At 41.7% G+C, this 14,086-nt stretch overlaps 1 protein-coding gene across 1 annotated transcript in view; it reads right to left on the bottom strand.

Moving 5' to 3' along the window:
• Nucleotides 1-14,086, bottom strand: part of LOC140364959 (uncharacterized) — a 31,806-nt gene that overhangs the window by 15,128 nt on the left and 2,592 nt on the right. The window contains exon 5 of the mRNA XM_072451336.1: nt 13,874-13,994. Within this exon, the coding sequence (XP_072307437.1) occupies nt 13,874-13,994 (121 nt within the window). The remainder of the gene's footprint in view (nt 1-13,873; nt 13,995-14,086) is intronic.

Consider the following 14,086-nt stretch of genomic DNA (forward strand, 5'->3'; position numbering starts at 1 on the left):
TCATCCGTAGTTCATCTGTAGTTGATCTGTAGTTCATCCTTAGTGCATCTGTAGTTCATCTGTAGTGCATCTGTAGTTCATCCTTAGTGCATCTGTAGTTCATCTGTAGTTCATCGTTCATCTGTAGTTCATCCTTAGTGCATCTGTAGTTGATCTGTAGTTCATCCTTAGTGCATCTGTAGTTCAGCTGTAGTTCATCTTTAGTGCATCTGGAGTTCATCTGTAGTTCATCTGTAGTTGATCCCTAGTTCATCCGTAGTTCATCTGTAGTTGATCTGTAATTTATCTGTAGTGCATCTGTAGTTCATCTGTAGTTCATCCTTAGTGCATCTGTAGTTCATCCTTAGTGCATCTGTAGTTCATCTGTAGTGCATCTGTAGTTCATCTGTAGTTCATCTGTAGTTCATCCGTAGTTCATCTGTAGTGCATCTGTAGTGCATCTGTAGTTCATCTGTAGTTCATCTGTAGTGCATCTGTAGTTCATCTGTAGTTCATCCTTAGTGCATCTGTAGTTCATCTGTAGTTCATCCTTAGTGCATCTGTAGTTCATCTGTAGTGTATCTGTAGTTCATCTGTAGTTCATCCTTAGTGCATCTGTAGTTCATCTGTAGTGCATCTGTAGTTTATCTGTACTTCATCTGTAGTTCATCTGTAGTTCATCCGTAGTTCATCTGTAGTTCATCTGTAGTGCATCCGTAGTTCATCTGTAGTGCATCTGTAGTTCATCTGTAGTTCATCTGTAGTTCATCCTTAGTGCATCTGTAGTTCATCTGTAGTTCATCTGTAGTTCATCTGTAGTTCATCCTTAGTGCATCTGTAGTTCATCTGTAGTGCATCTGTAGTTCATCTGTAGTTCATCCGTAGTTCATCTGTAGTTGATCTGTAATTCATCTGTAGTTCATCCGTAGTTCATCTGTAGTTCATCTGTAGTTCACCCGTAGTTCATCCGTAGTTCATCTGTAGTTGATCTGTAATTCATCTGTAGTTCATCCGTAGTTCATCTGTAGTTGATCTGTAGTTCATCCTTAGTGCATCTGTAGTTCATCTGTAGTGCATCTCTAGTTCATCTGTAGTGCATCCGTAGTTCATCTGTAGTTCATCTGTAGTTCATCCTTAGTGCATCTGTAGTTCATCTGTAGTTCATCGTTCATCTGTAGTTCATCCTTAGTGCATCTGTAGTTGATCTGTAGTTCATCCTTAGTGCATCAGTAGTTCAGCTGTAGTTCATCCTTAGTGCATCTGGAGTTCATCTGTAGTTCATCTGTAGTTGATCCGTAGTTCATCCGTAGTTCATCTGTAGTTGATCTGTAATTTATCTGTAGTGCATCTGTAGTTCATCTGTAGTTCATCCTTAGTGCATCTGTAGTTCATCCTTAGTGCATCTGTAGTTCATCTGTAGTGCATCTGTAGTTCATCTGTAGTTCATCTGTAGTTCATCCGTAGTTCATCTGTAGTGCATCTGTAGTGTATCTGTAGTTCATCTGTAGTTCATCCTTAGTGCATCTGTAGTTCATCTGTAGTTCATCCTTAGTGCATCTGTAGTTCATCTGTAGTTCATCCTTCGTGCATCTGTAGTTCATCTGTAGTTCATCTGTAGTTCATCCGTAGTTCATCTGTAGTGCATCTGTAGTTCATCTGTAGTTCATCCTTAGTGCATCTGTAGTTCATCTGTAGTGCATCTGTAGTTCATCTGTAGTTCATCCTTAGTGCATCTGTAGTTCATCTGTAGTTCATCCTTAGTGCATCCGTAGTTCATCTGTAGTTCATCCTTAGTGCATCTGTAGTTCATCCTTAGTGCATCTGTAGTTCATCTGTAGTTCATCCTTAGTGCATCTGTAGTTCATCTGTAGTGTATCTGTAGTTCATCTGTAGTTCATCCTTAGTGCATCTGTAGTTCATCTGTAGTGCATCTGTAGTTCATGTGTAGTGCATCTGTAGTTCATCCTTAGTGCATCTGTAGTTCATCTGTAGTTCATCCTTAGTGCATCTGTAGTTCATCTGTAGTTCATCCTTAGTGTATCTGTAGTTCATCTGTAGTGCATCCGTAGTTCATCTGTATTGCATCTGTAGTTCATCTGTAGTTCATCTGTAGTGCATCTGTAGTTCATCTGTAGTTCATCCTTAGTGCATCTGTAGTTCATCTGTAGTGCATCTGTAGTTCATCTGTAGTTCATCCTTAGTGCATCTGTAGTTCATCTGTAGTGCATCTGTAGCTCATCTGTAGTTCATCCTTAGTGCATCTGTAGTTCATCTGTAGTTCATCTGTAGTTCATCCGTAGTTCATCTGTAGTTCATCTGTAGTTCATCCTTAGTGCATCTGTAGTTCATCTGTAGTGCATCTGTAGTTCATCCGTAGTTCATCTGTAGTTCATCTGTAGTGCATCTGTAGTTCATCCTTAGTGCATCTGTAGTTCATCTGTAGTGCATCTGTAGTTCATCTGTAGTGCATCTGTAGTTCATCCTTAGTGCATCTGTAGAGCATCTGTAGTTCATCTGTAGTTCATCGTTCATCTGTAGTTCATCTGTAGTTCATCTGTAGTTCATCCTTAGTGCATCTGTAGTTCATCTGTAGTTCATCTGTAGTTCATCCGTAGTTCATCTGTAGTTCATCTGTAGTGCATCCGTAGTTCATCTGTAGTGCATCTGTAGTTCATCTGTAGTTCATCTGTAGTTCATCCTTAGTGCATCTGTAGTTCATCTGTAGTTCATCTGTAGTTCATCCTTAGTGCATCTGTAGTTCATCTGTAGTGCATCTGTAGTTCATCTGTAGTTCATCTGTAGTTCATCTGTAGTTCATCCGTAGTTCATCTGTAGTTCAACTGTAGTGCATCCGTAGTTCATCTGTAGTTCATCCTTAGTGCATCTGTAGTTCATCTGTAGTTCATCTGTAGTTCATCTGTAGTTCATCCTTAGTGCATCTGTAGTTCATCTGTAGTGCATCTGTAGTTCATCTGTAGTTCATCCGTAGTTCATCTGTAGTTGATCTGTAATTCATCTGTAGTTCATCCGTAGTTCATCTGTAGTTCATCTGTAGTTCACCCGTAGTTCATCCGTAGTTCATCTGTAGTTGATCTGTAATTCATCTGTAGTTCATCCGTAGTTCATCTGTAGTTCATCTGTAGTTCACCCGTAGTTCATCCGTAGTTCATCTGTAGTTGATCTGTAATTCATCTGTAGTTCATCTGTAGTTCATCCTTAGTGCATCTGTAGTTCATCTGTAGTGCATCTGTAGTTCATCTGTAGTTCATCTGTAGTTCATCCTTAGTGCATCTGTAGTTCATCTGTAGTGCATCTGTAGTTCATCTGTAGTGCATCTGTAGTTCATCCTTAGTGCATCTGTAGAGCATCTGTAGTTCATCTGTAGTTCATCGTTCATCTGTAGTTCATCTGTAGTTCATCTGTAGTTCATCCTTAGTGCATCTGTAGTTCATCTGTAGTTCATCTGTAGTTCATCGTTCATCTGTAGTTCATCTGTAGTTCATCTGTAGTTCATCCTTAGTGCATCTGTAGTTCATCTGTAGTGCATCTGTAGTTCATCCGTAGTTCATCTGTAGTTCATCTGTAGTGCATCTGTAGTTCATCCTTAGTGCATCTGTAATTCATCTGTAGTGCATCTGTAGTTCATCTGTAGTGCATCTGTAGTTCATCCTTAGTGCATCTGTAGAGCATCTGTAGTTCATCTGTAGTTCATCGTTCATCTGTAGTTCATCTGTAGTTCATCTGTAGTTCATCCTTAGTGCATCTGTAGTTCATCTGTAGTTCATCTGTAGTTCATCCGTAGTTCATCTGTAGTTCATCTGTAGTGCATCCGTAGTTCATCTGTAGTGCATCTGTAGTTCATCTGTAGTTCATCTGTAGTTCATCCTTAGTGCATCTGTAGTTCATCTGTAGTTCATCTGTAGTTCATCCTTAGTGCATCTGTAGTTCATCTGTAGTGCATCTTTAGTTCATCTGTAGTTCATCCGTAGTTCATCTGTAGTTCATCTGTAGTTCATCCGTAGTTCATCTGTAGTTCATCTGTAGTTCACCCGTAGTTCATCCGTAGTTCATCTGTAGTTGATCTGTAATTCATCTGTAGTTCATCCGTAGTTCATCTGTAGTTGATCTGTAGTTCATCCTTAGTGCATCTGTAGTTCATCTGTAGTGCATCTGTAGTTCATCCTTAGTGCATCTGTAGTTCATCTGTAGTTCATCGTTCATCTGTAGTTCATCCTTAGTGCATCTGTAGTTGATCTGTAGTTCATCCTTAGTGCATCTGTAGTTCAGCTGTAGTTCATCTTTAGTGCATCTGGAGTTCATCTGTAGTTCATCTGTAGTTGATCCCTAGTTCATCCGTAGTTCATCTGTAGTTGATCTGTAATTTATCTGTAGTGCATCTGTAGTTCATCTGTAGTTCATCCTTAGTGCATCTGTAGTTCATCCTTAGTGCATCTGTAGTTCATCTGTAGTGCATCTGTAGTTCATCTGTAGTTCATCTGTAGTTCATCCGTAGTTCATCTGTAGTGCATCTGTAGTGCATCTGTAGTTCATCTGTAGTTCATCTGTAGTGCATCTGTAGTTCATCTGTAGTTCATCCTTAGTGCATCTGTAGTTCATCTGTAGTTCATCCTTAGTGCATCTGTAGTTCATCTGTAGTGTATCTGTAGTTCATCTGTAGTTCATCCTTAGTGCATCTGTAGTTCATCTGTAGTGCATCTGTAGTTTATCTGTACTTCATCTGTAGTTCATCTGTAGTTCATCCGTAGTTCATCTGTAGTTCATCTGTAGTGCATCCGTAGTTCATCTGTAGTGCATCTGTAGTTCATCTGTAGTTCATCTGTAGTTCATCCTTAGTGCATCTGTAGTTCATCTGTAGTTCATCTGTAGTTCATCTGTAGTTCATCCTTAGTGCATCTGTAGTTCATCTGTAGTGCATCTGTAGTTCATCTGTAGTTCATCCGTAGTTCATCTGTAGTTGATCTGTAATTCATCTGTAGTTCATCCGTAGTTCATCTGTAGTTCATCTGTAGTTCACCCGTAGTTCATCCGTAGTTCATCTGTAGTTGATCTGTAATTCATCTGTAGTTCATCCGTAGTTCATCTGTAGTTGATCTGTAGTTCATCCTTAGTGCATCTGTAGTTCATCTGTAGTGCATCTCTAGTTCATCTGTAGTGCATCCGTAGTTCATCTGTAGTTCATCTGTAGTTCATCCTTAGTGCATCTGTAGTTCATCTGTAGTTCATCGTTCATCTGTAGTTCATCCTTAGTGCATCTGTAGTTGATCTGTAGTTCATCCTTAGTGCATCAGTAGTTCAGCTGTAGTTCATCCTTAGTGCATCTGGAGTTCATCTGTAGTTCATCTGTAGTTGATCCGTAGTTCATCCGTAGTTCATCTGTAGTTGATCTGTAATTTATCTGTAGTGCATCTGTAGTTCATCTGTAGTTCATCCTTAGTGCATCTGTAGTTCATCCTTAGTGCATCTGTAGTTCATCTGTAGTGCATCTGTAGTTCATCTGTAGTTCATCTGTAGTTCATCCGTAGTTCATCTGTAGTGCATCTGTAGTGTATCTGTAGTTCATCTGTAGTTCATCCTTAGTGCATCTGTAGTTCATCTGTAGTTCATCCTTAGTGCATCTGTAGTTCATCTGTAGTTCATCCTTCGTGCATCTGTAGTTCATCTGTAGTTCATCTGTAGTTCATCCGTAGTTCATCTGTAGTGCATCTGTAGTTCATCTGTAGTTCATCCTTAGTGCATCTGTAGTTCATCTGTAGTGCATCTGTAGTTCATCTGTAGTTCATCCTTAGTGCATCTGTAGTTCATCTGTAGTTCATCCTTAGTGCATCCGTAGTTCATCTGTAGTTCATCCTTAGTGCATCTGTAGTTCATCCTTAGTGCATCTGTAGTTCATCTGTAGTGCATCTGTAGTTCATCTGTAGTTCATCTGTAGTTCATCCGTAGTTCATCTGTAGTGCATCTGTAGTGTATCTGTAGTTCATCTGTAGTTCATCTGTAGTTCATCCTTAGTACATCTGTAGTTCATCTGTAGTGCATCCGTAGTTCATCTGTAGTTCATCTGTAGTTCATCTGTAGTTCATCCTTAGTGCATCTGTAGTTCATCTGTAGTGCATCTGTAGTTCATCTGTAGTTCATCCGTAGTTCATCTGTAGTTGATCTGTAATTCATCAGTAGTTCATCCATAGTTCATCCGTAGTTCATCTGTAGTTCACCCGTAGTTCATCCGTAGTTCATCTGTAGTTCATCTGTAGTTCATCCTTAGTGCATCTGTAGTTCATCTGTAGTGCATCTCTAGTTCATCTGTAGTTCATCCTTAGTGCATATGTAGAGCATCTGTAGTTCATCTGTAGTTCATCGTTCATCTGTAGTTCATCCTTAGTGCATCTGTAGTTCATCCTTAGTGCATCTGTAGTTCATCTGTAGTTCATCCGTAGTTAATCTGTAGTTGATCTGTAGTTCATCCTTAGTGCATCCGTAGTTCATCTGTAGTGCATCTGTAGTTCATCTGCAGTTCATCCGTAGTTCATCCGTAGTTCATCTGCTGTTTATCTGCAGTTCATCTGTAGTTCATCCGTAGTTCATCTGCTGTTGATCTGCAGTTCATCCGTAGTTCATCTGTAGTTCATCTGTAGTTCATCCTTAGTGCATCTGTAGTTCAGCTGTAGTTCATCTGTAGTTCATCCGTAGTTCATCTGTTAATGATCTGTAGTTCATCCTTAGTGCATCTGTAGTTCATCCTTAGTGCTTCCGTAGTTCATCTGCAGTTCATCCGTAGTTCATCTGTAGTTCATCTGTAGTTCATCCGTAGTTCATCTGTCGTTCATCTGTAGTTCATCCTTAGTTCATCTGTAGTTCATCCTTAGTGCTTCCGTAGTTCATCTGCAGTTCATCCGTAGTTCATCTGTAATTCATCCTTAGTGCTTCCGTAGTTCATCTGCAGTTCATCCGTAGTTCATCCGTTGTTCATCTGTAGTTGATCTGTAGTTCATCCTTAGTGCATCTGTAGTTCATCTGTAGTGCATCTCTAGTTCATCTGTAGTGCATCCGTAGTTCATCTGTAGTTCATCTGCAGTTCATCCTTAGTGCATCTGTAGTTCATCTGTAGTTCATCGTTCATCTGTAGTTCATCCTTAGTGCATCTGTAGTTGATCTGTAGTTCATCCTTAGTGCATCTGTAGTTCAGCTGTAGTTCATCCTTAGTGCATCTGGAGTTCATCTGTAGTTCATCTGTAGTTGATCCGTAGTTCATCCGTAGTTCATCTGTAGTTGATCTGTAATTTAATAATAATAATAACTTTTATTTATATAGCGCTTTTCAGTGACCCAAAGACGCTGAACATAATAAAAAAGGGGGGGGGGGTATTTACAGACAGGGGGGACAACACGTACAGAACACATTAATATGCAGATAAAATGAACAAGACAGAAGAAGTAGAGAGAAAAAGATGGGGATGTAACAGGGGGTAGAAGAGTAGGCAATGGGGTAGAGGAGGCTAGGGGTAGGGGAGGTCATAGGCTTGGGTGAAGAGGTATGTTTTTAGGCGGGATTTGAATGTTGTGAGTGAGGGAGAGTGGCGGACAGGTTGGGGGAGGTTGGGGCATCTGTAGTTCATCTGTAGTTCATCCTTAGTGCATCTGTAGTTCATCCTTAGTGCATCTGTAGTTCATCTGTAGTATATCTGTAGTTCATCTGTAGTTCATCCGTAGTTCATCTGTAGTGCATCTGTAGTGTATCTGTAGTTCATCTGTAGTTCATCCTTAGTGCATCTGTAGTTCATCTGTAGTTCATCCTTAGTGCATCTGTAGTTCATCTGTAGTTCATCCTTAGTGCACCTGTAGTTCATCTGTAGTTCATCCTTAGTGCATCTGTAGTTCATCTGTAGTTCATCCGTAGTTCATCTGTAGTGCATCTGTAGTTCATCTGTAGTTCATCCTTAGTGCATCTGTAGTTCATCTGTAGTGCATCTGTAGTTCATCCTTAGTGCATCCGTAGTTCATCTGTAGTTCATCCTTAGTGCATCTGTAGTTCATCCTCAGTGCATCTGTAGTTCATCTGTAGTGCATCTGTAGTTCATCTGTAGTTCATCTGTAGTTCATCCGTAGTTCATCTGTAGTGCATCTGTAGTGTATCTGTAGTTCATCTGTAGTTCATCCTTAGTGCATCTTTAGTTCATCTGTAGTTCATCCTTACTGCATCTGTAGTTCATCTGTAGTTCATCCTTAGTGCATCTGTAGTTCATCCTTAGTGCATCTGTAGTTCATCTGTAGTTCATCTGTAGTTCATCCGTAGTTCATCTGTAGTGCATCTGTAGTTCATCTGTAGTTCATCCTTAGTGCATCTGTAGTTGATCTGTAGTGCATCTGTAGTTCATCTGTAGTTCATCCTTAGTGCATCTGTAGTTCATCTGTAGTTCATCCTTAGTGCATCTGTAGTTCATCTGTAGTGCATCTGTAGTTCATCTGTAGTTCATCTGTAGTTGATCTGTAGTTCATCTGTAGTGCATCTGTAGTTCATCCGTAGTTCATCTGTAGTGCATCTGTAGTTCATCTGTAGTTCATCCTTAGTGCATCTGTAGTTCATCTGTAGTTCATCTGTAGTGCATCCGTAGTTCATCTGTAGTGCATCTGTAGTTCATCTGTAGTTCATCTGTAGTTCATCCTTAGTGCATCTGTAGTTCATCTGTAGTTCATCCTTAGTGCATCTGTAGTTCATCTGTAGTGCATCTGTAGTTCATCTGTAGTTCATCTGTAGTTCATCCTTAGTGCATCTGTAGTTCATCTGTAGTGCATCCGTAGTTCATCTGTAGTGCATCTGTAGTTCATCTGTAGTTCATCCTTAGTGCATCTGTAGTTCATCTGTAGTTCATCCTTAGTGCATCTGTAGTTCATCTGTAGTGCATCTGTAGTCCATCTGTAGTTCATCTGTAGTTCATCCGTAGTTCATCTGTAGTTCATCTGTAGTTCATCCTTAGTGCATCTGTAGTTCATCTGTAGTGCATCTGTAGTCCATCTGTAGTTTATTTGTAGTTCATCCGTAGTTCATCTGTAGTTGATCTGTAATTCATCTGTATTTCATCCGTAGTTCATCCGTAGTTCATCTGTAGTTCATCTGTAGTTCATCCTTAGTGCATCTGTAGTTCATCTGTAGTGCATCTCTAGTTCATCTGTAGTTCATCCTTAGTGCATATGTAGAGCATCTGTAGTTCATCTGTAGTTCATCGTTCATCTGTAGTTCATCCTTAGTGCATCTGTAGTTGATCTGTAGTTCATCCTTAGTGCATCTGTAGTTCATCCTTAGTGCATCTGTAGTTCATCTGTAGTTCATCCGTAGTTAATCTGTAGTTGATCTGTAGTTCATCCTTAGTGTATCCGTAGTTCATCTGTAGTGCATCTGTAGTTCATCTGCAGTTCATCCGTAGTTCATCCGTAGTTCATCTGCTGTTGATCTGCAGTTCATCTGTAGTTCATCCGTAGTTCATCTGCTGTTGATCTGCAGTTCATCCGTAGTTCATCTGTAGTTCATCTGTAGTTCATCCTTAGTGCATCTGTAGTTCAGCTGTAGTTCATCTGTAGTTCATCCGTAGTTCATCTGTTAATGATCTGTAGTTCATCCTTAGTGCATCTGTAGTTCATCCTTAGTGCTTCCGTAGTTCATCTGCAGTTCATCCGTAGTTCATCTATAGTTCATCTGTAGTTCATCCGTAGTTCATCTGTCGTTCATCTGTAGTTCATCCTTAGTTCATCTGCAGTTCATCCTTAGTGCTTCCGTAGTTCATCTGCAGTTCATCCGTAGTTCATCTGTAGTTCATCTATAGTTCATCCGTAGTTCATCTGTAGTTCATCTGTAGTTCATCCGTAGTTCATCTGTAGTTCATCTATAGTTCATCCGTAGTTCATCTGTAGTTCATCTGTAGTTCATCCGTAGTTCATCTGTAGTTCATCTGTAGTTCATCTGTAGTTCATCCGTAGTTCATCTGTAGTTCATCTGTAGTTCATCCTTAGTGCGCCTGTAGTGCATCTGCAGCATCTGCAGTGCATCTGCAGCGTCTGCAGTGCATCTGCAGTGCCAAGTCCTTGCCAGTAGGCTAAATGTAGTGGGTCGAGAAGATAAGACTCTTCTGTCTTAAGCTTATTTACCATCACAAAACATTTGTTAACGGTGCTAATCAAGGCCACAAATTCGTCAACTTTATTTGAAGCTGGAGCTGAAATGTTTGGTATTGGAATAATCATTGACCTTTCCCAGATCTGTGATACAGAACAGCCCAAGCAGATCACGATTGAAATATATGACACCAAGTTTCTGAAAGTTCCTTTGCACAACTTTTAATAGGATGGCTGACAAGCCAGCCCGACCAGCAACGTTTTTGGAAGACACTTTGCTGGAAAATAGCCTGGACACACTGCTGGTCCAGCAGGAGTCATTCACAGAATTCATGTCAACAGCCATTGTATAATCATAATCATTCTGCTTGTCAAACCTTAAGAAAAAGCAACTCAAGTTATTGGCAAATTCCTCATACCTCATCATTCATTGTGATCGGTGGTTGTTTACTTTTGTTCATGCATGTAATCTTTTTACAAAGAGTCCCAAAGTTAAAGTTCTTGTTTTTTATGGAGCCACGACTCTCTGATCACTCTCGTTAGTTTCTTACATTATCCAGCACAATGTTGAGCTCCTTCTTTTGTTGTTTGGAAAAGGCACAATATCCTTTTTTGGGACAACCGTGTCCACACAGAAATGCAATATGTGATAGTCTCTGTAGCTTCATATAGTTCAAGGTTGTGCACAGGAAAAGCACTGTAACACAATCTGTCCACTGTAACACAGTCTGTGCACTGTAACAGTCTGCGCACTGTAACACAATCTGTCCACTGTAACACAGTCTGTGCACTGTAACAGTCTGCGCACTGTAACAGTCTGCCCACTGTAACACAGTCTGTGCACTGTAACACAGTCTGTGCACTGTAACAGTCTGCGCACTGTAACAGTCTGCGCACTGTAACACAATCTGTGCACTGTAACACAGTCTGTGCACTGTAACACAGTCTGTCCACTGTAACACAGTCTGTGCACTGTAACACAGTCTGTGCACTGTAACAGTCTGCGCACTGTAACAGTCTGCGCACTGTAACACAATCTGTGCACTGTAACACAGTCTGTGCACTGTAACACAGTCTGTGCACTGTAACAGTCTGCGCACTGTAACACAGTCTGCCCACTGTAACACAATCTGTGCACTGTAACACAGTCTGTCCACTGTAACACAATCTGTGCACTGTAACACAGTCTGTCCACTGTAACACAGTCTGCCCACTGTAACACAGTCTGTGCACTGTAACACAGTATGTCCACTGTAACACAGTCTGTCCACTGTAACACAGTCTGTCCACTGTAACACAGTCTGTCCACTCCACTGTAACACAGTCTGTCCACTGCAACACAGTCTGTCCACTGTAACACAGTCTGTCCACTGTAACACAGTCTGTCCACTCCACTGTAACACAGTCTGTCCACTGTAACACAGTCTGCCCACTGTAACACAGTCTGCGCACTGTAACAGTCTGCGCACTGTAACACAGTCTGCCCACTGTAACACAGTCTGTCCACTGTAACACAGTCTGTCCACTCCACTGTAACACAGTCTGTCCACTGCAACACAGTCTGTCCACTGTAACACAGTCTGTCCACTGTAACACAGTCTGTCCACTCCACTGTAACACAGTCTGCGCACTGTAACACAGTCTGTCCACTGTAACACAGTCTGCACACTGTAACAGTCTGCACACTGTAACACAGTCTGTCCACTCCACTGTAACACAGTCTGCCCACTGTAACACAGTCTGTCCACTGTAACACAGTCTGTGTACTGTAACACAGTCTGTCCACTGTAACACAGTCTGCACACTGTAACAGTCTGCACACTGTAACACAGTCTGTCCACTCCACTGTAACACAGTCTGTCCACTGTAACACATCTGTCCACTGGAACACAGTCTGTGTACTGTAACACAGTCTGTCCACTGTAACACAGTCTGTCCACTGTAACACAGTCTGTGCACTGTAACACAGTCTGTGCACTGTAACAGTCTGCGCACTGTAACAGTCTGCGCACTGTAACACAATCTGTGCACTGTAACACAGTCTGTGCACTGTAACACAGTCTGTGCACTGTAACAGTCTGCGCACTGTAACACAGTCTGCCCACTGTAACACAATCTGTGCACTGTAACACAGTCTGTCCACTGTAACACAATCTGTGCACTGTAACACAGTCTGTCCACTGTAACACAGTCTGCCCACTGTAACACAGTCTGTGCACTGTAACACAGTATGTCCACTGTAACACAGTCTGTCCACTGTAACACAGTCTGTCCACTGTAACACAGTCTGTCCACTCCACTGTAACACAGTCTGTCCACTGCAACACAGTCTGTCCACTGTAACACAGTCTGTCCACTGTAACACAGTCTGTCCACTCCACTGTAACACAGTCTGTCCACTGTAACACAGTCTGCCCACTGTAACACAGTCTGCGCACTGTAACAGTCTGCGCACTGTAACACAGTCTGCCCACTGTAACACAGTCTGTCCACTGTAACACAGTCTGTCCACTCCACTGTAACACAGTCTGTCCACTGCAACACAGTCTGTCCACTGTAACACAGTCTGTCCACTGTAACACAGTCTGTCCACTCCACTGTAACACAGTCTGCGCACTGTAACACAGTCTGTCCACTGTAACACAGTCTGCACACTGTAACAGTCTGCACACTGTAACACAGTCTGTCCACTCCACTGTAACACAGTCTGCCCACTGTAACACAGTCTGTCCACTGTAACACAGTCTGTGTACTGTAACACAGTCTGTCCACTGTAACACAGTCTGCACACTGTAACAGTCTGCACACTGTAACACAGTCTGTCCACTCCACTGTAACACAGTCTGTCCACTGTAACACAGTCTGTCCACTGGAACACAGTCTGTGTACTGTAACACAGTCTGTCCACTCCACTGTAACACAGTCTGTCCACTGTAACACAGTCTGCCCACTGTAACACAGTCTGTCCACTGTAACACAGTCTGCCCACTGTAACACAGTCTGCGCACTGTAACAGTCTGCGCACTGTAACACAGTCTGTCCACTGTAACACAGTCTGTGCACTGTAACACAGTCTGTCCACTGTAACACAGTCTGTCCACTGTAACACAGTCTGTGCACTGTAACACAGTCTGTGCACTGTAACACAGTCTGTCCACTGTAACACAGTCTGTCCACTGTAACACAGTCTGCACACTGTAACAGTCTGCACACTGTAACACAGTCTGTCCACTCCACTGTAACACAGTCTGCCCACTGTAACACAATCTGTCCACTGTAACACAGTCTGTGTACTGTAACACAGTCTGTCCACTGTAACACAGTCTGTGTACTGTAACACAGTCTGTCCACTGTAACACAGTCTGTGTACTGTAACACAGTCTGTCCACTGTAACACAGTCTGTGCACTGTAACACAGTCTGTGCACTGTAACACAGTCTGTCCACTGTAACACAGTCTGTCCACTGTAACAGTCTGCGCACTGTAACACAGTCTGCCCACTGTAACACAGTCTGCACACTGTAACAGTCTGCGCACTGTAACACAGTCTGTCCACTCCACTGTAACACAGTCTGTCCACTGTAACACAGTCTGCGCACTGTAACACTGTTACAATGCACGCACTGAATGTGATAGAGAAAAGACAACACGGCCCAAAAGTAGTAGGCAACTTGGATTCTAGATATAAATATGCTTTGTGTTTGTGCTTTTTGTAACTTGCTGTTTTCATATCATCAACATAAACACATTGAACTGCAGTTGTGTTATTGACCTGGAGCTTGACGAGTCCATCCAAAACCGTGGTCCTCAGAGTGGTCAGGAGGTTGTTGTCCAAGACCAGCATCTCCAGTGAACGCAGAGGTTTGAACGCTCTGACTGGAAGAGTCTTAATGCTAAAGGGTTCAACAACAAAGACAATTTTATAACAAATTATATTATTTATTGATATTATATTATATATCTTTTTTAACTGAATCAATTTGTT

This window comes from Eucyclogobius newberryi, unplaced genomic scaffold, assembly GCF_026437365.1.
Source record: "Eucyclogobius newberryi isolate DKJ021-1_F unplaced genomic scaffold, fEucNew1.0.hap1 SCAF_1, whole genome shotgun sequence".
Taxonomy (NCBI): domain Eukaryota; kingdom Metazoa; phylum Chordata; class Actinopteri; order Gobiiformes; family Gobiidae; genus Eucyclogobius; species Eucyclogobius newberryi.